Raw genomic sequence first — 24,311 nt, 5'->3', positions numbered from 1 at the left:
GAATATTTTCATCATGGCTTTGTTTGTTTATATTTAATTTATCATAAGTAGGAATCTTTATGAGTGTTCATGGCATATATTTAATTAATTTTTAAAGGAAAAAAAAAAACATAAATTCTTATAAATCTCGCCTGTGTTTTCCCGTTTTATCCGCATTGAAACATAAACATTACTAATCTAAGAAATGATAAAATAAAAAAATTTAAAATCTATTTATTTCTACTAATTAAATGTAAGAATACTGAACGTCTTTTCTATTCAATTAAATGTCAAAACTTATAAATATTTGATTAATTTTCATTACTGTAGATATACATAGCCCTTTATAGGTTAGAATGGACTGCAATTTGAAAAAGTTGTAGACCTATAAATTCCCACTGTTGTCTGTTTGTCTGTTTTTCCTGAATCTCGAGAAGGGTGCTAGATAGATGAAAGTCGAGACCCAGATATGGTCACCTTAGGAAGCAGTAGTTCCCAGTTAACTATAAACAAACTTCCGATGCAATTCGGAAGTCAATTTCAATTTTAAAATTTTCCCCAGAACAGAGTTACATAAATGGCCGGCAGAACACTATTGTTAACAGGAAAAGTATAATGTACAGAGACAAGCCGCTACTAATTTGAGGTGGAGAGCATATATTTTAAATTATATTAATTAATTAAAAATATGATTAAAAATTGCAGCCTAGCATTATGACGATGATACAATAAAATAATTGCTCGTTTAAAAATATTAACATTTTTAACACAAACTTTCATTTAAAAAATAACAATTTTATTAAGAAACAGACTGTTCATTAATACAAAAATCATTAACTATATTAAGAAAAGTATAGATTAATTTTTATTAATAAAGTTTCCATTCGTTTAATTAATGTGTTTGACGACTTCACAATGAATTTCAGAAGAAATCTTGTTCAAGGAACCTCACGGAATGTTTTGTTTAAAGTTTGATGTTCTGAAAAAGTTATCAATTATATAATATACACAAATTTAGAACTTTATAACATAATAATGAATGTATCTTAGGAGATAATTCTCAGAAGCCAGATAATTATACGAATTCCATTATTTCACGTAAGATTTGTATGCTTCTGTGTTCAGTTAAGAGGATCTCGTTTCATATACTCGAGAAAAATGTATTAGTTTATAAAAAATTATAAAAATTATTATTTTTATATATATTTATTGCGTTTTCATACTATTTACCTTTTAAAAGCAATTTTAAATTAAATTTATTTAGCACGTGACAATGTTTGCTGTTTATCTGTACGATGCAGTCATGCTCTTCGCTGATGCTTTAAAAAATATATTAGAAGAAGAAGGTGATCCTAAAAATGGTACTCGTATCATTGATCTTATATTAAACAAAACGAAGTATACAAGTAAGTATCTCTATTAAATTAAATTCTTTAAATATTCGAAATTTTATATAATAATTTTTTAAAATGAAATATTTAGGTATTTCGGGTGTTGAAATGCATTTCGATAAATATAGACAAGTTGAAGGAAATTATACATTGTTTGCTCGATACCCGAAACCAGCTAATCATACTTTGAAAGGAAATCTCGAAGTATCACACGTTATGCTTTCTGCTGGTATATTTATTATGGATGAAGATAAAAACGAAATTGTAAGTTCAATGGTCTTTTAATGAATAATTTCTTTCTAATAAATTTACAATTATACAGAATTAAGATTCTGTATAACTGTATTACATGTACAGTACATAATGCTGCAGGAATTGATATCAATGGTTCTTCTGTAATATAATTTAGTACTACTGTATATACAGTATGCCAAAGCTTGCAGTAACATGTAGTGTTACTGCATGTATTGACGTGGATGTTCGGATGAGTTCATCATTAACAGAACTCATTATTTTGAATTTATATAATATTTGTGTCTTAGTTATAGAACATGGCTTATAAAGTTCTGAGCTTCTCCAATTCCTTACATTTCCTTCTTTGAATACATAATACTATCATTTTCATACGTTTTTGTAGATTGGTATTTAGTGCATTCCGCAATAAAAATCAATATAATTACAGCAAATACGTGAATACTAGAGAGTACTTGAGAAAAGTGATCTCTATATCGTTCTCTATATCGTAATATATCGTTCGTATATCTCTAATAAATAAAATCCTTTTTTCACTGAAATTTATAGAGCTTTATAAACATTTATTGATGTACAATATGTACTGTACATCAATAAATATTATTACCCATACTATTATACTAAATATTATAAGATATATTAGAGGTGTGAAATTGTATAGAAATTTAATTTTTAAACATTTTAAATTATATATTGGATTATTGTAAGCTAGAGACACAACGCGACTTTGTCGTTTTGCGATAGAATTGAAGAGGAGAGTTGCATCTTTTATAATTAAAACATTTTTAATTAGTATTAGTACATGTAAATTATCTAGCCCTCTATTTTTAACCCGAGCGCTGACACATGTTTGAATGGGTATGGAAGGGCGTGCGTGTGTGTGTAAGAGTGAGCTCTCACATGCATATCCATACACACACGTATGTCTCTACATACCCATTCAAACGTGTCACTCTCTTACTCTCACAATTACAGAGAGAAAGAGTCTGTGAGAGAGTGAAAGAGAAATAGTGTGTGTATTTGTGATCAGAAAAAAACGGTTGATGGCCACACCAGAAGGCAATCCTTATATTTGACCACGATGGACAGGTGATATTTATATTCACTCGGATTCAATTGTTTTCTTTTTGTGTATTGTTCGTTTCTGGTCCCCATTTTTTGTTAGGGGCTTACAATTCTGTTTTTTAATCTTTGCTCCTAAATTCCGTTATGTGCACTCAATTAAGTTAGAGAGCACGGACCTTATCATTTTGACCGCACTATATCTCGAAAACAAAGTTATGGACTCTCATTTTTCATTGCATTTTTTGGATTTCTTATCGCAATAAATGGGAAAGAGTAAAGTTTTATCAAAATCGGCTCATCAAATTTTCGGAACGAACACAATTGTGTAAGCCATGTAGAGGAGATTTCGCTAACGCTCCGCCTCAAATATTGTGTTGTTGGTAGGGCTGCAAATGGCCAGTTTATACTTCTGGAAATTCTATTCTGCTCGCATCTGTTGATGTTCATTCTGTGTTTAAGAACGAATAGAATTGTGAGGTGGCATCACGTGTTATGTATTAGATGCAAATGCTGGATCGATTCACCATCACCCAGGGCTCAAATAATATATGAGACATGGATGATAAATTGTATAATAAAACTATACTTAAAAAAATCATCCAATTTTATATAACATTAAATTGACAGGGTATAAAAGAATTAAAAAATTAAAATGCTTTTTATGAAGAAAATATACAAATGATTTGTTCTCTAGAATAACAAATTAGAATTAAATATATTAAATAGGCCTAACTCAAATAATTTTGTTATGTCGAGCTTTTGATAGGGTATTGTAAATCTTTGTTATTGTTGATTTAACAAAAGATAAATAGCAACTAACTTCGAATTTGTCTACATTATGGAATAAGGAATACATTTAGGTTACGTGTAAGCAAGTATACAATCGGACTCCAACAAATTCCTAACTTTTAAAAACACTATTAACTGTAACAGAACGTTGTTCAACATTCTGTTACAATTCAACAGTTCTATTAATGTTAGAGATAAGAATTGCATTATATTGAATGGCATTATGAACAATTTGCAAATGAATTTACTTTGTCGATTTTTATCTTCTTTTAGAAGGCCGCAACTAAAAGTTTCTTCAGGAAAAGTAGTCTTATCTTTTAAAGTATTTTGTTACATTCATTGTAAGATATGATGAAAGCCGAGTGCTAAAAAACAGAGCTATAACTCTTCAACTTTATGACATCTTTCCATTGCCAATTGACAACTTTTGAGAAATTAATGAATTTCAGATTATGATTTACAAATACTTATAACACATATAAATTAATAAATACAACGAATTTTAAATCTTAAAATTCATTAAAGTCAATAAAATGTATATTAAATACTAATTAAGTGTAAAATTGGTAGAAGAATGATCTCTTGTACATGGCATATTTAAAATGATTGTTTTAAAATGTTAAATATTTTCAAAAGATTTTCATATTATTATTGATATATCAATTTAAAAAACTTCTAATAATAAATATTGTACTTTAAAATGTATATAAAGCATAGTTTTAAAGTCTTTTCGTTTCGTCTATTGAAAACGAGAAATTTTTGATGCGCCAATAATTTTTTTGTTGATTGTATGTATTTAATACAATATATCCTCGTTTTACGTCTTTACCGTCGTAAAGCGAACCATTCAATTTCTTTTCAACTTAGTGTCATAAAGTGAGATTAATATAGTGATAATAGAAAATTTATACCGGCCGTAAAAGAAGAAAATGTAAAGTAGTTCTGCTGTATAAAATATTAATGATTAAATTTTTTTATGATAAATTAGAGTCTTCGAGAACGAAGAAAAATTGATTGGATCGGAGGAAAAGCACCTCTTGACGAACCACCTTGTGGTTTCGATGGAAGCCAATGTCCAGATATATTAAGTTAGTAAATGAATATTTAATGAATTTAGCGAATGATTAAAATAACCAAATAATAATTATCATTTACTTTTTTTTTATTTAGCTAAAGTACGTAAGATAATTTGTGGAGTGTTGGCCTGTATTTTGTTAGTTGTAATTGTCAGTTCAGCAATGATTTACAGGTATATTATTATTATTATTATTATTATTAGTAGTAGTAGTAGTAGTAGTAGTAGTAGTAAATTGTAGATTCTACAAACAATTGTTAGGATTTTCTAGGAGACAATCTCACTGCAATGGAAATACACAAGAACACAAAGCGAGTGCTCGAATTAAACAACCACTTTAATAAATTCTTTAAATATATGAATTTATTCTCCAATCATCTACGCTGATTTTCTCACCGCCCCCTTTTTCGCATTCCCACATGCCAAATCCTCCAATAAGAAAAAAAGGTTCCTAGGCAAATTCTGTTACCCCCACTCTCGTAACAGTGATATTTTAAAGGTTTGTTTGAGTTTCAATAAATGAGAACGTAAGGGAACAACGAATACATAATATTAAGCATCACTTTTAAGATATATTCGATAATTTAAGAATTTACATAAACGAATGCAAAATATATAATAAATCATTATAAATTAATTCAACATAATTATAACCGTAATACTGTATTAACTTATGAAAATTAAATACAATTAAGAGTTAATATATAAATATATTAAATAAAATTCGATTTAATAGGAATAAAGTAAGAAAATAAAATTAGAAATATTATACTTTAAAAAATAAAACGATTAGGTAAGTATTTAATTTTTAACGTTTATAAGTAGAGAAATTTGTTACCAAAATATTGATTCCTTTTATCACTTTTAATGCCATATGAAATCGGAGATTTAAATTCATATAATAGGCACTGAATCTTGACAACTGAAGCGAAACTGCTATTGAAAGTTTTAAAATGAAATTATCAGATAAAAGTTTCAGGTTAATGTTAATAAAATTTAAAATTTCTATTGATTTTTCTCATATTACAACTTTAAACTACATAGAAAGATATATATTTATCAATCTCTTAAGTTTATAACGTTAAGAATATGAATATGTTAAGACTTCTATATTTTATCAAGCTCGTTAAGAAATTTTCATTTGAGTAATCCCTTTTGGAAGGAGTTATTGATAAATTGAATAAAATTTATTTTAATAACTTCATCACGTATATAAAAAAGTGAAATATTGAATGAGATTATTTATTAATTAATAATAATTATTATAATTGGTAAGTATTCAAGTTATACTTTTACAATTGTTTAAAACGTGTCATTTTAATGTTAGAATCAATAAAATGAATGTTATCTAATATATTTTAATAAGTTTTAAACATATTCTAAAGTTATAAGTCGATTTAAACAAATCGAATTTGTAACTAAATTATTCATTAATTTTGTTACATTTAAGTTTTAATTTTCTCGTAATTTAATATTAATGATAAACAAATGAATATTAATTTGAGAATAATAAACATTATAAATTAAATATTATTTAATTGCTCATTAAATATGAATAAATTATATATAAAATTATTAAAATATCTTTTTGACTAGTTAAAACTAACTTGGCTAAAGAACAATAAAGTTCTAAGTTCCAGTTAAAATTTGAGAAATTTTTACTGTAAATCACTGTTTATGTGTCATTACTTTTAAATTATAATTAAAATTCTTGAAATTACAAAAATCATCATTAATCATTGCTTGTAATCTTGAAGAGTATTGATCCGAAGGAAAAGCTATTAAATATAGATTTCAATGATTTAAAATTGAAAAAAAAATTTAACTGCTTGTTTTAATGTTTCATTGAAAGAATAAGTTAATTGATTTATTCCTGAAGCTGGAAAAATTAATTTCTACGCTTAAAAAATATTCAGGCAATTCTTCTTACGGATTTTTTGATAGAAAAATTAATTTTTGTGATTTTTTTTAAAACTGTTCTATTTAAATATGAATATAAAATATAAATTACGGGTTTCGTACAGCTTGTAAATAACTATTTTTTTAGATCAGAGAAGAACTTCCTGTCCATCAAATTTCACAAAACTCATTATGCAGGAACAATATATCACTTTTCCTCTTCTTTTAAACTTTTCTACATCCTGTTTTCGTGCATTAAAAGAGAATTGTTCTGCAGATAAAACTGTTAAAGATATTTTTAATTATAAAATTAATTGAAACAATTATTCTCAGTTATCAAATCTTCAAAACGATTCTGAGAGTCAATTAGATTAGTTGATTCACGAATTGTCATCCTCGCGTATCAACTGACTTTAATTTTTTCTGTGTTAGATGAATAAATTCAGCGATTATTTTATAATTTTTAAAGTTTTTATAAAAAATGTATAATAATTTCTCAATATAATATCGATAACTTTAATTAAGGACAAGGCAGAGTAGGCCCAACATATATGACATTTGGAAGAAGTTTGTTAAGGTTCTATACACTTTAAGGTCCTATCGCTGGAAACATTCTGTTATGAAAAGATCCATTTTTCCAAAATTTATATCGATATTAATGTAGAGTCTGCAAGATTTGTATATGAAAAATGGTTTTTAAATGAATGAAAATTAATAACACTAGTTTTTTAAAATGCAAAGATAATATATAGTAGTAATGTTCAAAATTAACCACTCAGTAGGTTTGACGAAAAACACAAATTTTATATTTACAGTAAATGTACAAAATAATCCAAATTAGAGTTACAATTAATTATGCACAAACACTAGTCTGAACAACAACCGACTATTCCCGTACAAATTCGTCGAAAGAACTCCTTACGAACAAACAGACCGGCAATTACAAAACCTCCGAGTCAGGAACAAGTCCGTACTAAACCACGTAACGTCCAACGAGAGAGTTAGTTAGCACTTCGATAACGACGATCCCTTTGGTCCGATCTGATCCGAACTTAAATAGTCGACGGCGTTCGAACCCTGCTCCAATCAAATTTGAATGTTCCCGCAACGGCCGCCAACGGTCACTTCCCGCCGGCCAATCGTCCGTCGGTCGACGATTTGAAACTTAACGGTTCTTCCCACGGAAGTTCCTAACGGTCGTTTCTACCGCCGATCCTAACGACTTTTCCGTTATGAATGTTCGTTATAACAAAACAGGGTGGAAATCGCACGCCTAGGCGATTCAAAACCCTACAATACTTTTGATGATTATTTTAAAAAAGGAAATTGCAAACCAAGAAATATTTGGAATAATATGCCATTCAGTAAAAATTTAGCAAACTTTTTAAATAAACTACAATAATTCTAAGATTACAGCACAACGATAAAGTTGACAATGAATATTCTTTTCCAATTGTGCTGTTGTTATTTCTATTTTCGTCGCCAATGATTTTTTTATTTATTATTTATGAAATTAATTTTATGATCGTTCCACTGTATATTGCATATATTTTATGCAATCATTCATTATTGTACAGAGCTGTCTCTTTAAAAACTAATTTCGTAACGCTTATTTACACTACCAAGCTTCTTTTCACAACTTCTCAATTCCACAATAATTTATTTTCCATTACATTAAATTCAGCACATCTACCACTTTTAAAAATATTTATACAGTTTCTATTTAGATAACGATTGCATACTCTACAAAAAGATTCTAGATTTTCCCGATACAAAAATTTTTAAACGTAATTCCAGGATCGATCCTTTGAGACATAAATAAATTTGGATTGGATTGAATTGAAGGTATAAGACAATCCAACACTTGGGCATCTTGCCAAGAGGGGTGCCTCTCGGGAGGACTGACAAAAATAGATTGTCTTTAGTAAAAAAATATTGTAATGTAATGATCTTATCTATGACTTTTCGATAGAAGCCAGATATCTCAGGCAATAGAGGATTCTTGCTTTCTCAGATTGTGAGCTTAGAAAAAGAACAGTCTTCTTTTTGCCTAGAGAGTGGAATGAGTAAAAAAATTAATATATATATTTAAGTAAACATTTTGCGATAGGACTCAGTGTCTTAACCAGATGTTGACATTATCAAACGACTTCTTTTATAAAGTTAGAGGATGGACATCGGGATCCACTCAGAGTCATAAGGATATTGCTGACTCTTGCCATAGATACGTTTTATGTTTTAGCAAGTATAAATATAAAATTCAGTGCGTATGAAATACCTGTTTATCATTCTAATATCTTCTTAACTTTTTACACAACAATACCATTCTTAATATAGCAATCCACATGCTATTACTAAAATGCATATTTTTACACTTTTATCCAGATTATGTTATTAAACATTTGCATTTTTCATAATAGCGTAATTAAGGTATAAAATAATCTATAATGTATATGAATATACCCTCTTTAAAAAATCCAATTGTTACTTTTTAATACCGAGGAAAATCTAATTTAAAATAAAACGTTCTTGTCAATATTGGAAGTTTTGTAATTACTGCATTTATAACTGAAACTAATTTCGTATATTTATCATAGAAGTATAAAATAAATATTAATTTAAATTAATTAATTAAATATAAATATAAACAGAGGTATTAAATAAGTTGTGTTTATAAGTATTCATTCAGTCCTCTATAGTTCCAAGTAAGTTTATAAATTTTTATTTGAAATTTAAAATATTTTAAATTTAAAAATATATTATTTTTAATATTATTATCATTATCATCATTTATTGTCTATTGGAAATTTCTTCCCTATCCACTAATGATGTTTTATTATAATTTTTAAAAAAATATTATTAAACAAATATTATTCTATAAGATACCTAGAATGACATCTACATATTTTTCTCCACAATTTATATATATTTGAATGGAAGGAAAATAATATTTTAACTGTAGAAATGACGCACTTTGCTGTTAAAATGAAAAAACTCATTAAAATCTATTTTCGATATTCTTTCTGGAAATCAATAAATATCATTATAAGAAAAATAATAAATTTTTCTTGCTAAGTTGTTAGTTTTTATTCACAGCCAATAATTCAAAATTAGAAAAAAGTTTTCAAAATTCTAATTTTAATTTCTTTCTCATCACTTTGAACATTGAGATAAACTTTTGCAGTATATATAGCATTTTATAACATAAGTATATATATAGAAAAAATATATATAATATACTAAAAATTATCATCCTACATATACTAATAAGAGCTTTGAAAGCAACTATCAAAATAGAACTGAATTATCAAAGGAAGAACTGCTTGAAAGTTTAACCAAAACAAAAAAATGGAAAAGCAACAGGAGATGATGGCATAAATGGAGAGTTATACAAATATGCTGGTGATAAATTCCATAAGAGACTATTAACATTCTTCAATAATATATATGAACAAGCCTGTATACCACTCGAATGGAAGAAGAGTATTATACTGCCTATTCACAAAAAAAGGGATAAACGAAAACTAGTTAACTACAGAGGCATTAGCCTATTAAATACCTGTTATAAAATCTATGCTAGAATTCTAAATGAACGATTGTTTTAATCGTTCATTCGTTAAAACAAGAAGGTGAAAAATTTTTCTTGGAATATAAAAACGGTTTCCGAGAAGGCAGATCTTGTATAGACTCGGCTTTCTCCATTAAATTATTACTAGAGAAACGAAGAGAATTTAATCTGGATACACATTTAGCTTTCATAGATTATACCAAAGCTTTTGACATGATAAAAAGACCAAAACTTTTTGACATCTTATAAAACAGAAACATACCAAATATTTTACTTCAAAATATATGCAATATTTATGAAAATAATAATATACAACTTAAGTTCAACAATGCCACTTCAGAATATAGAAGAATAAATTAAGGAGTAAGACAAGGATGTTCATTGTCACCAACACTTTTTAACATCTATATAGATGACATAATACATCAATGACAAGAAGAATATACTTTAGGAATTCAGCTCCCAAACAACATAAAATTCAATACCATGCTATCTGCTGATGATCAGGTGGTTATTGATAACTCTGAAGATAATTTACAAAAAGGTTTATTTACCTCAAATAAAATTTCAAAAGAATACGGCATGAAAATTTCAACTGCTAAAACCAAAGTAATGACATTTAGAGGCACAGAGCCAATACGCAGCAAAATCGTAATTGATAATACAACTTTAGAGCAAGTTAATAATTTCCTTTATCTAGGATGCAATATTTCCTATGAAAGTGAGAATGACATAAATAATAAGCTCACAAAATTTCTACAAATATTAGGAATAATAAATAATACTCTAAAACCACACCTTGTACAAAAACACTCCAGACTGAAATTATATAAAACTCTGGCTGTTCCGACTCTCCCGTACGGTAGTGAAATCTGAGTTCTAAAGAAGAAACATATCAAAAGATTACAGGCAGCCGAAATGAGGTTTATGTGCTGGATATACGCTCCTGGATCGTCGTCGAAATGAGGATATTTTGGAGGAACTCCACACGAGACCATTAATTGAAAAACTCTCCACATATAGAGAAAAATGGCTTCGACATGTATCTCGAATGTCGCCGGATAGGATACCTCACGCAGTTTTACAGTATCGACCACGAAAACGACTCCTAGATCCTGTCTAGTTGAGACCGAAACGAGTCAACATGGCCTAAATTCGTGAATGGTGTATGATGATGATGATGATGATGATGATGATGAGAAATTATCATATACTAGCTGCATGGCGTCTGAGTGGGTGGAAGATTGATGTGGTTGGATTGGGCGAAGATTATAAAGACAATGGTCTTAGAAATTAAAATATACACTTGTTTAGGCGAGTATTTACGATAATTAAACTAAAAATACAAAAAATTACTCGAGGTAAAGTTAAGAGAGAGTGGGCATTAGGGTGCTTTAGGGGTGAGACTCCACAGTATTTTTTCTAGGGTGTCGAAGAATATTCTTGCCAAATTTCGTGACGATACATTAAACGGTATAGAACCCTTTACCTTACATACATGCATACATAAATAGTTATATATATATATTTATTTATTTATTTTACAAGTCAAAATATGTAAGTATTTATGCTGTAAAATACAATAGGTGTAGAGTATATTTATTTTAATATTCATAGCCAATCAGTTTATATTGATTAAATATGAAGTAGTTAGTTCTCTTGGTTATTGGAACTATATACCTATATAAATTATAAATTAACTTAAACTGTTATTTAATTTAATTAATAATGTCTGTAAATATATAATATCCAATTACTACATATATTCTTAGAGAACTATTTGTTTAATCGACATAAATTTTATATAATAAAATTAAATTATAAAGAATAGCAATTAAATATATTTAAATTTATTAAATTAATGATAACTAAAACAATAAAACTTAAATATTTTAATTATTATTTTATTATTATTTTTTTTTCTTTACAGAAATTGGGTTTATGAACAAGAAATAGATGGATTACTTTGGCGTGTTCATTTATCAGAAATACAAAAATGTGGAGCAAATGGAATTTTACAGTCTGCTAGTAGAGTAAATAATTTAATTATTAAAATTAAAATTATTATATTTATATATTAACTTATAAATGAATAAAGTTATAATTAATTTACGAACATGTTAATATGAAATACTGGTGTATCAATTAAACTCTGCATCCTCCCTTCTACAAGGATCTATCCTTTAAGTTTACCTTACAAAAAGTTAATTAATGTACTGTATTAAATTTGTTTTGTTATGAATTGTGATTTAATAAAATAGAAAATAACCGAAATTATAAAATTATATACATATTAAATATCATACAGATTCGTGCAAATGTTAACAAAGATTGACTTTTAAGAGAAAGAATTGAAAATTTTATATTTAAAATATTTTTCTCCAGAATAAAAATAATAATAAATTAATTTTATATTAAATTAATATTTAATGGATAATAAATTATAACAATTTCTATTTTTCCTAGACAATTTTCTAGATATTTGTTAATTATTAAATGATGTCTGAATCACTCTCCTTGCTCTATAAGAGAATTTTTAATTACTCTTATCTATAAATATAAACTATAAAAAAGCTTAATATTAATTATTCATACTTATATTTAGATACATATTAAGATATACAAAATAATTCTCATTATTTTATTCATATTCATAAACCAAATGAGTATTTTTATACTTCGTTAAGTTTAAACAATGATTAGTCTTTAAGAAAATGAAAGAAATTTTCAAGATATTAAATCTTAATTTGTGTTTAATAAATTAACAATTATAAAATAAATAAAATCCTCATCGTCATTCATAATTTAACACCATTTTTTTAAAATTTAGACTAGTATAATGAGTCAAATTTCTATGGAATCCAGAGCTGTTCTTTATGCATATACTGAAATTGCAATGTACAGAGGAAGTATTGTTGCTTTTAAACAGTTTCAGTTTAATCGAAAATCTGTGGATATTCCCCGACATATGAAGAAAGAAATGAAATTGGTAAAATAACAATTATTATAATTCTATTTTTCTTAGTTTACGACATTAAATATAAAATAATTCAATAATATAAATAAAAATCTTTACTTGAATCATGGATATAATAAGCGGCTAAATCTATCTATATTTTACACTTTTTTAATACAGGAATATGTAAATGTATGTAACCTTACGCCTTCGATCATGGGACGTTATGTCTTAAAATGTCTTGTCTGTCTTAAAAATTCCTTGAAAGTTAAATAATTAAATAAACGTTTATTGATGTAATTATTTGTCTCGAAGCTTTGCCCCTTGGAAAATAGCTTAATTTTGAGGGTAGGAATGAGTTTTATAAAAATTGCAAATACTAATAACGAAAAAAATTTTTATTAAGTCCGACCCCACTGGAGATACCACAGGTGACCCCTTTCTATCTAGCCATCTCCTTGACCTTTAACCTTTAAAATTTAATAGCGTCAACGTCCCTAATACACAAACCTCCCTGCAAAATTTCAGAAATTTTTGACAAAAGGTACAGGAGTTATTAAGCTTGGAATTGGATAAACAATTATCCATACTTGCAGAAAAAACCGCAAACATTTTTGCATTTTTCGACGTTTGAAGATCCCCTGAGTCAAAAAATGTAAAAATATTGAGGGCCATTTTTTGATCGATTGCCATACTTTCTGTTTATACATAACAGGCGGAAGGGTAAAAATTATTATTTAAAACTGTTAGATTGTTCTGATTATGCTATACACTCGCAACTAGAGATAAACACTTAATTTGGGTAAATTCCATTATTTATCAAAGAATAATTTTATATATAATAAAATTAATTTAACTATATTTTTTAAGAAATTATAACATTTTATTATTTTTTAGATGAGAAAATTGAGACATGACAACATTAATTCATTCATTGGAGCTTGTGTACAACCAAATTGTGTCTACGTCTTAAATGAATATTGTTCCAAAGGAAGTTTGCAGGTAATTGCTTATTATATTCATTAGTTTGCTTAATGAATATTTTATATAATGGATTTAATTTATTAATTAAATAAAAGTATTATCATTATTATTTTTTTAAAGGATGTTTTAGAAAATGACGATTTTAAACTCGATAATATATTCATTGCATCTTTAGTCTTTGATCTCATTACGGTAATTAACTAATTTGTTTAAATTTTAATTAATTTGTATTAAAAACAAATAACGAAGAAAGTTTATAATGCTGTAAATAATAATTTTAGGGTATGATTTTCCTGCACGAGAGTGATTTGAAGATCCATGGAAATCTCAAGTCTTCCAATTGTATTATAACTAGTCGTTGGGTCCTTAAAGTTGCTGATTTTGGACTCCATTATTTAAGATCACTAACAGATAATGATTCTTCTGAAAATGATTACAAATACTTCAGAAGTACGTACTTGATGGTATGATGAGTGAGTGCATAGCACGTTTATTTTAAGAAACATTAGCCACATAATGATTCCGTTTACAAGTTGTAGTGTAAACTAATATAAAAAATATTAAATTTATCCGTGTTATAAGTCATAAAAATCAATTTATAAAAGTTAATATCTTGACTATTTAATTTATTTATAGATCTTTTATGGAAAGCACCCGAAATACTTAGAAATCCTTCAGAATATCCTAATGGATCTCAGAAAGGTGATATGTATGCTTTTGGTATTATTCTTCACGAAATTTTCGAACGTCAAGGTCCTTACGGAAGTATAGATTTACAACCTAAAGGTAAGAAATAATATTTGATAATTAATTCTAACTTTATTTATCAATATTTGAGATTAAATATTTAACTTATTATCATATCAGATGCTATCTCTAGAGAATATTTAGGGAGGAAGTTATATAGAAAATATGAAATATTATCTTAAAATAATGAAGGGTGATATATAATACCCTATTTTAACGTGTCATATTCAAGATTAATGCTTTTAGTTAAATTCCTTTTAAAGTCTTAAAAATTTGTTTAGAGATAATTAATAATTTACTCAAAAACATATTTAAATAATTTTATTTATGAGTTAATTAAACTGTTCTCATTTATCAGTAATTTTATTTATTTTTTAACTTTAATTTAAATTGATTTTAAAATAATTTAAGAAAATCAACACGTTAATTCTGTTGAAATAAAGGAAAATGTATGAAAAGTAAATTTATAAATTATATAAATTTATATAAAAGAAAATTTTAATGTAAATATTAAATATTTATGGAATGTTAATGCATCGTTCGTGCTTTTCGTTGTTATATTTTAAAATATTTTATGTGATATTAAATAAATAATTGCTAATTTTGTTTTGCATAATTGTTAAAAAGTTATACAAATATATAATTTTTAATAATTTTAACATTATTTAAATTAGAAAGAACAGGTTTATTATCTTTTCCTTTATTTTTATAAACACAGTATATATTAAATAATAATCTAACACCTTTATCGTTGCCGAGAAAGTTTAATTTAAAATTTAGTTTTCAACAATAAACATATATTAATTCACGTAAAATCAAAAAATAGTCAGGTGAAATAAATTTATAAGCTCTTACAAACAATTTTTGAAAGAAATCCATTAATATATAATAATGTTATTATATTATATATTTTCTACATACGAAAACATTAGAAAAATTATATATCTGTGTTGCAAGCTATTTTCAAAGGACATTGCCGTTGTTTTTAGTACTTATTTTCTTCAATAAAATATTATTATGACAATTTTAGATTGTTTGTAGAAAGATCTTTAGGAAAAATTACTTTTCCATAATATGTGTACAAAACTCAACCTTTTTAAGTTTTTTTCTACATTTACTAAATTACAATATCAATAATAATGAAATTATTTTGAAATAAATCCACGTTATTATTATTTAAACATTTTGGCATTGTGTATATATCATCAGTGTTCTCTTATGAAGAAAGTTCTAACATTATATCGCAATTATTTCTATACAGAAGTTTCTCTTATGTTGTCATACTGCAAATCATTTACATTAAATCGTATATAATTTAAATTTAGTTTATTTAAAGCGTATACATATATTATATAATACCTTTATATAATATTATGTAATACTACAAGTCAAGTCAGTCAGCGAGGTCAATAGTTACATTGACTTACTCACTCACTAATTTAATCACTCACTGACATGAAATATTTAAATAGAAGTGAACTTCTCACAGAAAACGAATTAGTACAGTCAAAAGAAAATAGACTGAAATCAAAAAATCAAATATTTTCGGTGTCACGTGATATAAAACCCACTACGAAGTCGGTGCTGTCGATTAATTTAAGTGCCTTACGCTATTTTTAAAAATGTTTAACTTTGTACTGAATAAATATTTTAAAATCAAAATTTAAAAAATTGTGCATTTAATATTATTTTAAATGTAAATAAATAATATATTTATAAGAAATTTTGAGGCTATGCAGGAAGAGCAAAAGACATTTTATGGATTTCAATAAATATGGCGGCCTCTATAAATATAATTACATGCTGTCGGATGTATAATTCAACAATAAACATATAAATATCTATTGTTGAATTATACGTTAATGATTCAGAAAACTTTTCGAAAGTATAGGAATAACAGAAATGCATAGATTAAAGAGTTCGTCTGTAAACCGTACAGAATCTCCATACGTGTTTAATTAAGAAATCAAGAGACGCAGCTGATGATGGGTATGTCTTGTGCCTCTCTGTAGAGAGTATTTAGATGGCAAAAGTTCAGTTACAAACTTGATACATGATACAGTGTTTTTTTTCCATAAGTTGAAATCCAGATGTGTGTAATATATAATATATAAGCTATGACGAGAAATAAAATTTTATGAACTTATAAAATTTATTTCCAAATTGTTATTACATACATCCTTGATTCCGTTTATACTTTAAAATTTTTGATTAATTAATTTTAATTATTCAAATTAGTCTTGCTAATATATTTTTAAAAATTTTACAATTGATTTAAAATGCGAAGTTCATTAATTTAAGAAGTGTTTTAATACATATTTATTTTGAATTAGACATTGTGGAAAAAGTAAAAAAGATTCCAGATGGGAATTTGCCCTTTAGGCCGTCTTTTTCCAATTTGGAATGTCAAAATTACATACTTCATGCTATGCAAGATGCTTGGAATGAAAATCCTGAACTGAGGCCCGAATTTCGTCAAATGAAAAGTCGTCTCAAAAATATGAAGAGTGGAATGTGAGTATTACACAATTATTTTCTTATTTAAATCATACGAATGAATAAATTCTCACAGCAGCAAATTACATGGAATTTTTCAAGTATCCATCCTATGCATATTTTATGCAGGTACATTTCTTCTGGGATAAAGATTTCATTCTTAAGATATAACGAAATCTTTACAGCTCTAGATATTTTAAGAAATCATAAAATATGCAAATTACATTCATGCAAAGGTTTCTTTAGTTGAATATCATTTGCATATTTATTGATTTCCAAAAGTAAACATAAAAATATTTTTTCGTGTTTAGTATGTCGAATTGTTACGTTTATGAAAGATTTTCCAGAAAATAAACTGTTGTTAGAAATAATGATTACAAAAAATGTCTCTATAGAATTCCATTTATTCATTTGTGTTATTATATTTTAGAGTTTTTGATAATAACATAACGTAAAATGTGTTATCATTATGAGTATAAGGTCTGTTAAGAAGTTATAAGACCAGTACAATATCAGTTAAGAATTTTCTAAAGGTTTACATAGGCTACATTAAAATGTATTATTATATTCTTATTTAATACAAAATAAGATAATAAAAATTTCGAATCAAATATATTTAAAAATATTTCAAATTGAAGACTAAATACAAATAGCAATTTGATGTGTTCACACATCCTTCATAACCACAGAGCAGAGTCCTTTAAAAGACATCAAATTTTTATTTGTATTTAATCTTTCATTTGTAATATTTTAAAATATATTTCATCCTAAATTTTTAAAAATATTTTTAAGAAATATTTTTACAAGGATCCGGCCACGGAAACTTTTAATCAATTTACATATTCGTAAATAGAGAAGAGCCCAAAAAGAAAGGTTGAATCTGCTCGTGTTAATTGCACTCCTGTGGTTGTGAAAGAGAATGAAGACATCAAATTTTTGTTTGTATTTAGTCTTCAATTTGAAGTACTTTTAAATAAAAAAATATTTTATTTCTTACTGATTAAAAAGGTCTGAAAAGTTTTGTAAAGAGTAGTACTATAGAGAAATAAAGTAGGGTACTTCGGCTAAACAATCGCTGTGTGTTTCCTGTCTTGGGATGAAAGTACATCTTTGTACAATATAAATTACCAGCGTGATTCAATAAAAGGATTCAATTACGTTGCATTAAAAAAATAAACTGTTAAGCTATTATAAGACCATGGCTAATATTATTATTATTTAAATGTTAAGTAACTTTTTAAAGAAATAGATCCTGCAAGCAATAATAGCATGAAATCGATAGTAAATTTCAAACTCTGACAGTTTTATAACTTTTTCAACTATTTTCAGCCATAATCTTATAATTTAAGGGTGCCATGCGGAACAGAGCTTTTAAATAATCATGTTTATCAAATTTACTATCTTAATGGTTCTAGAAAATCCGATAGAGATTCTAGATCTCAGTTTAGAAATAATGGAAAGTTTATTAATAAGAGAAATAACTAACGTATTTAAAAAAACGAATTTACTCATATAACAGTTTGGCAAAGTCTAAGAAGCTGTTTAAGTATCAAATACATTAGAATGAAAGCAATACTGAGGGAAACAGTAATACTTCAAAAGACCAAAAATATAATGTTCTGAGAAGATGAATAGAAGTCATTAATTTTCTCAGTTGAATCTTAATGATCTTGATGAAAGCTGTGGATTTAAGAAAGGAACGTAAATTCAGCCACCACGTAGGGGTCTCTGTAATGGGCCACAGATTTAACGAGTTGACATTAGAATAAATCCAGAAATATATCAAATAATTTTGAGAGAAAAACGATTTCACGTGGACCATTAATTGCTGGGAAAACTGGTAATTTCAGAAAAACAATGCTCCTTACCATGCTTCTAGACAAGTGAAAGAATAACTTGCAAAACTTCAATATTTTCTTTTGTAATAGCTTTTATGAAGTTTACATCTAAATTCTTCAGGAAACCTATGAGGAACATTGGCAAGACATGTATATGCCAACAATCACTAATTTTTGAATATGAATGAGAGTCGTGATTAACAGTTGCTTAGTTCATTTTTGAGTGTGTTAGATACAAAGATTTTTATACTTTAGCTATAAATGTTATTTGTTTTATTTTATATTGAATAAGAATATAAGAGTAAATATATTATTATCATTTATTTATATATGAAGACTAGAAGACCAGATTGTATTACACAGATCTTATAAGCATATTTTTAACAGAAATTTTCAAATTTTTAAGGCGTTGTTAACTATATTAAGATTATTGAAGCATTTTAAAATACATTTCATACAATTAACAACACCGGAAGTTCGTATTTAGTTAATCGGGGCCTCCTGCTCCTAAGCTTTTCATATCCGGTCTTGACTGTCATCTGTCTAACACCGTTCTCGAAATTAAGAAAGGACTGACAAACAGACGGACGACAGCGTGAATTTATAAGTCTACAATTTTTTCAAATTGCACATCAATGAAACCTGCAAGTATTATTGCCATAAAGTATTATATATTTATATTTTCTTCCAGGAAATCGAACATAATGGATAATATGATGAACATGATGGAAAAGTACGCAAATAATTTAGAAGATTTAGTTGAAGAAAGAACAGCTTTACTGGTTGAAGAAAAGAAGAAAACTGTCGCATTATTGCATCGAATGTTACCAACGTAAGTATACAATAAATATAAATCTGTATATAAACCAAACATTGTTTATTTATTTAAAAAAAGTATCTGAAAAATGAATGAAAACTTAGTTTATAAGTTGAAATAATATAAGAGAAAATATCATCTAATTTATTATCGTATTTACCAATTTTTATAGGGAAAAAAGTATGATGTTGGATATATCGTAACGTAATAAATATTATATAATCGTTGCAATTTGTCTCGATATATCGTTCTAGGTCAGTAGCTGCTCAACTTATAAGAGGTGAAACTGTTATTCCGGAATCGTTTGATGCAGTAACAATATATTTTAGTGATATTGTTGGTTTTACCGAAATGTCTGCTTCTAGTACTCCTATGGAGGTGATTATAAGTTTTATATACAATTGTTTGATAAGTTATAGCCACATATATTAACTTTCTAATTTATAGTGAGTATTTTAAAGAAAGTTGAAGTTTATTTTCTTTGATTAATTCGTAATGTTAAATAGTAGAATTACGTTTTCTTATGTAATTAATAATGACATACTTAGATTAATTAAAATTGTAATAATTTATTAATAAACTAAAGCTTAAACCGTATATCTGTATAAGAAAGAAACAATATGAATAAACTTACATTTTCAAATTGTTAAATGCTCCAACATTGTTAAGCATGAATATCATGACTTCTATGACTTTTCCATTAACAGCGTATGCCATGAATAATGAAAATTGCAGGTTCTGTTCCCCTTTGTGACCAAATACATACGTTCTCCTTTGTCATTCCTTTTTCGAAATTTTATGTTGAGTACCTTTAGACTAATGTAGTTAAGTGTAATTAGTTTATGAACAACTAAATCATTAGGAATTTCAGTATAATTTTGTCATTTTTGAAGATCTCTAATATATAAAATTAACTTTTTATAGTAATTTCAATTATACATTGTTAAATTTGAATTATTTCATTTTATATATTTATAGTTTTTAATTTTCAGGTTGTAACTTTTCTTAATGATCTTTACACGACGTTTGATGCTATAATTAAAGATTATGAGGTATATAAAGTGGAAACAATAGGTGATGCTTACATGGTAGTTAGTGGTTTACCCATTAGAAATGGTGATAAGCACGCTAGTGAAATATGTTCAATGGCTTTGGAATTATTGGATGCAGTAAAGACGTTCAGAATTCGACATCGTCCTAATCAAATCCTAAAATTAAGAATTGGAATTCATACAGGTAAATTAATTAAAGCTCTGTTTTAATGAATAAATGATAAAATTATATACAGTCATAATATAACATCTAGGTCCTGTTGTTGCTGGAGTGGTTGGTTTAACAATGCCAAGATATTGTCTGTTTGGAGATACTGTAAATACTGCTTCTCGAATGGAGTCTAATGGTGAACGTATGTTTGTTTCTTAATGTTATTGAATAAATACTTGTATGAATACTTGAAATATATTTTTATTTAAATAATTATGTAATTTTTAATTTATAAATTAATTTTTCCCAATTGATGAGTCACATCCTCCCGAAAGTTATGAATTTTATTCTTAAAAAGGATGGAGCAGAACTTCCATAATTTAAGAATTTCTGTCTGTATTAATACCGAATGAATTCTGTAATAATTATATTGAGCAAATATGAAAACTCTCAGCTTAAATTATAAATTTTTATTTAATTTTTAGCATTGAAAATTCATATTAGTCCATGGTGTAAAGAGTACTTAGAAAAATTGGGAGGATATATTATCGAAAGTCGAGGATTGGTAAAAATGAAAGTAAGCTTAAGTCATTCTTATTAAAAAAATTCTTTTAAAAAATTAAAATAAATATAAATAATAAGATATATTTCATTGCGTTACATGATCTGAAATATTCAAATTTCAGGGAAAAGGTGAAATTCATACATATTGGTTACTTGGCCATATAGAAGGAAATAAACATCGTCGCCGTCATCAAAATTTATTACCATTACCATTATTTTCTAGTGTCTTTGACAAGAAAAATTCTATTGCAAACAGTAGTGAATTCCAGAGAAGAGATTCTTTTCCATTACGTGGAGACCACATTCCTTCAAATAGTCACGAAGATTTTTCATTATTAAATGGTTCTATTCATGGTATACAAAATTCTCATCGCATATCTACAGACAGTCCTCGCATATGCAAAAAGTTTGGACCTCATAGTTTCCGAGAAAATAGACTGAGGTATCGTGAATTAGAAATGAAAGAAGGAGGCGGAGGAGGTTTCAGTTGTGGAGACATTAAGAATCATTCCAATGAATGTAAATCTACACAAATCGCACAAAATACAAATAACAGACAGACAGATGAGAAATCAATTCCATCGTTTATATATCACGAATGTGCTCCAGTTAATGAACTGAATAAAAATGGTATGATTACAGGTAATGAATCATTGAAACCATTGTTAGATCCTAAAAAAGAAATGTCTCCATCAAAAGAATTGAGTAAAAAATATTTTAAGAGTCATATATTAAAAATACCATCGAAAAAATGGCGATCTTGTGATGAAATTATTGCCTTCCCAGCAGGATCTATATCATCATTGAAGGACTTTTTCTCCAAACGTTTAGTTAATAAATTAATAGATAATACTTCTAATAATTTAGCTACCCAGCCACCTTTAAAGGATGAAAGTGTCGTATGAATCAAATTTAGACAACTGCAATGGGTATTTTTGATCTCGTCAGTGCCAAATACCGATCCTTTATATAGACATACGCTCATAAAATATTGATGATAAATTGAATATTGATGATAAATATTGATGATAAATTGAAGAATTTAATTTTATTTAAATTCTTCAATTGCGTGAAGATTGTTAAAAAAAAAAAAAAAAAAAAAAAAAAAAAAAAACATAAAATCAAAACTTTCTAGTCGATACTTTTAATTGAAAAATTTGTATAATTTAAACAATATTTTATAATTTTTGTGATTTTTTTAAGATACTTAGCTAGAGGTGGTTATTATTTTCTATGAGTAAGTAAATTTTCATTAATTGTTAAGCTACTTGAATGGATTTGTGAATCTAGAAGACATTCAAATTTACTTAATATCTAGTGAAAAATGATCAATCAAAGGAATAAATAACCTTTCCCTCCCTTATTTATGTTGTGGCACAACTATTTTGCTGAATGTGGCACATAAAAACTTATTTTATAAAATTAAAATTGTTTGAAACTACTTAATGAAAAGATTGCTAACTTCAGCAATTAATTTTATCGTAGTGTAATGCTCGAAATTATAAGATAATTAATTAAAATTATCATGTAATTTCGAGAAATTCCGCATTTTATACAGTTTCCTATCATTTTTTTCCTTTATAAAATACCATCTAATAATAATAATTATTGTTATCATCATCATCGTCACATTAGTTTCCTTTCAATGATAATTTTCTTCCTCTATTTAGAGAAATAATATAATTATCTATAGTAGAATTTGTGTGAATAAACTCTGAAATTTGTGTATATTGATGTACATATATATACATAAATATATATATTTTTAATTAGATAATTTTCACAGTTTCAACGGAAGAAAAGCAGACATATCTGTTGTAAATGTTAATAAAAGAAGAAGCATTTATTTACAAATTTCATGAAGAAGATTCAAGGATTTTATTGTTGATACTGACGTTGAAAATAATGATAAATTTGAAAATATTGTATCAAAAGCAAATAAATGGTTTACAAATTTGTATTTTGTACATTTTTTTTTCATTATAAAATCTTTATACAGGTTGGCTCAAACGTTAGATAACCATTTATTTTAAACTTAAATTTCATTCTTATTAAAGTATTTATACATATTTTATCATCTTTGTCCTAAACTTAGTTATTCCTATTTACAAGTTTACTTCGAACATACAAGAGAATACACCCTATACTTTTATACTTTCATAATATATATTAAAAATTACTTGTATTTTTATTAGAGATTTTTTTAAATTTTAATTTTAATTACCACTTAATTGAAATTTTCAGGAATTTTAATTAACTATCGTTTAGTTTTCAATAGAAACTTGCGTGCACTTTAATAGAAACATACAGCATTAGTGAAGAAAAAGTGAATAATTTCTTTCAACAATTAAAAATGGTTGTTTAAGATTTTCAAACCACTTTTTAAATTAAAAACATGTAAATTTATCTCCGGAGATTTAGAGATAAATTTTATTTAATTGATTTATTAAAACTATAAATTAATATTTTTGTCATAATTAAAGCGTGGTAATATTTTAAATTGGAGAAAATACTTATAGTATCGTACTTTAAAAGTGGGAGAAATATTGCTTCATAATAAGAAACGATCTAAAAAAATAATTATATTAACGACTAATATCATTCTAGAGGTGTTAAGTATGAAAAATGTGGTTTTTGATTCAGGTACACGAATTTTATCATTAAAGTTTGTTCAACTGGACCTTCTTC

The 24,311-nt window shown here is 26.5% G+C and overlaps 1 protein-coding gene across 1 annotated transcript in view; it reads left to right on the top strand.

Moving 5' to 3' along the window:
• Nucleotides 1-22,701, top strand: part of LOC136968635 (receptor-type guanylate cyclase Gyc76C-like) — a 92,636-nt gene extending 69,935 nt beyond the window's left edge. Inside the window, exons 6-22 of the mRNA XM_067262637.1 lie at nt 1,244-1,385; nt 1,462-1,634; nt 4,465-4,564; nt 4,647-4,725; nt 11,949-12,051; nt 12,849-13,007; nt 13,872-13,976; nt 14,079-14,150; nt 14,240-14,408; nt 14,595-14,744; nt 17,039-17,219; nt 19,731-19,871; nt 20,111-20,234; nt 20,849-21,092; nt 21,163-21,261; nt 21,545-21,636; nt 21,746-22,701. Of these exons, the coding sequence (XP_067118738.1) occupies nt 1,244-1,385; nt 1,462-1,634; nt 4,465-4,564; nt 4,647-4,725; nt 11,949-12,051; nt 12,849-13,007; nt 13,872-13,976; nt 14,079-14,150; nt 14,240-14,408; nt 14,595-14,744; nt 17,039-17,219; nt 19,731-19,871; nt 20,111-20,234; nt 20,849-21,092; nt 21,163-21,261; nt 21,545-21,636; nt 21,746-22,528 (2,916 nt within the window). The 3' untranslated portion in view covers nt 22,529-22,701. The remainder of the gene's footprint in view (nt 1-1,243; nt 1,386-1,461; nt 1,635-4,464; nt 4,565-4,646; nt 4,726-11,948; nt 12,052-12,848; nt 13,008-13,871; nt 13,977-14,078; nt 14,151-14,239; nt 14,409-14,594; nt 14,745-17,038; nt 17,220-19,730; nt 19,872-20,110; nt 20,235-20,848; nt 21,093-21,162; nt 21,262-21,544; nt 21,637-21,745) is intronic.
• The last annotated feature ends 1,610 nt before the right edge of the window (nt 22,702-24,311 follow it).

Source organism: Centruroides vittatus, unplaced genomic scaffold (genome assembly GCF_030686945.1).
Source record: "Centruroides vittatus isolate TY-2023 unplaced genomic scaffold, ASM3068694v2 contig_150, whole genome shotgun sequence".
In the NCBI taxonomy this organism is placed as follows: domain Eukaryota; kingdom Metazoa; phylum Arthropoda; class Arachnida; order Scorpiones; family Buthidae; genus Centruroides; species Centruroides vittatus.
This window is presented reverse-complemented; position numbering and strand designations above follow the sequence as displayed.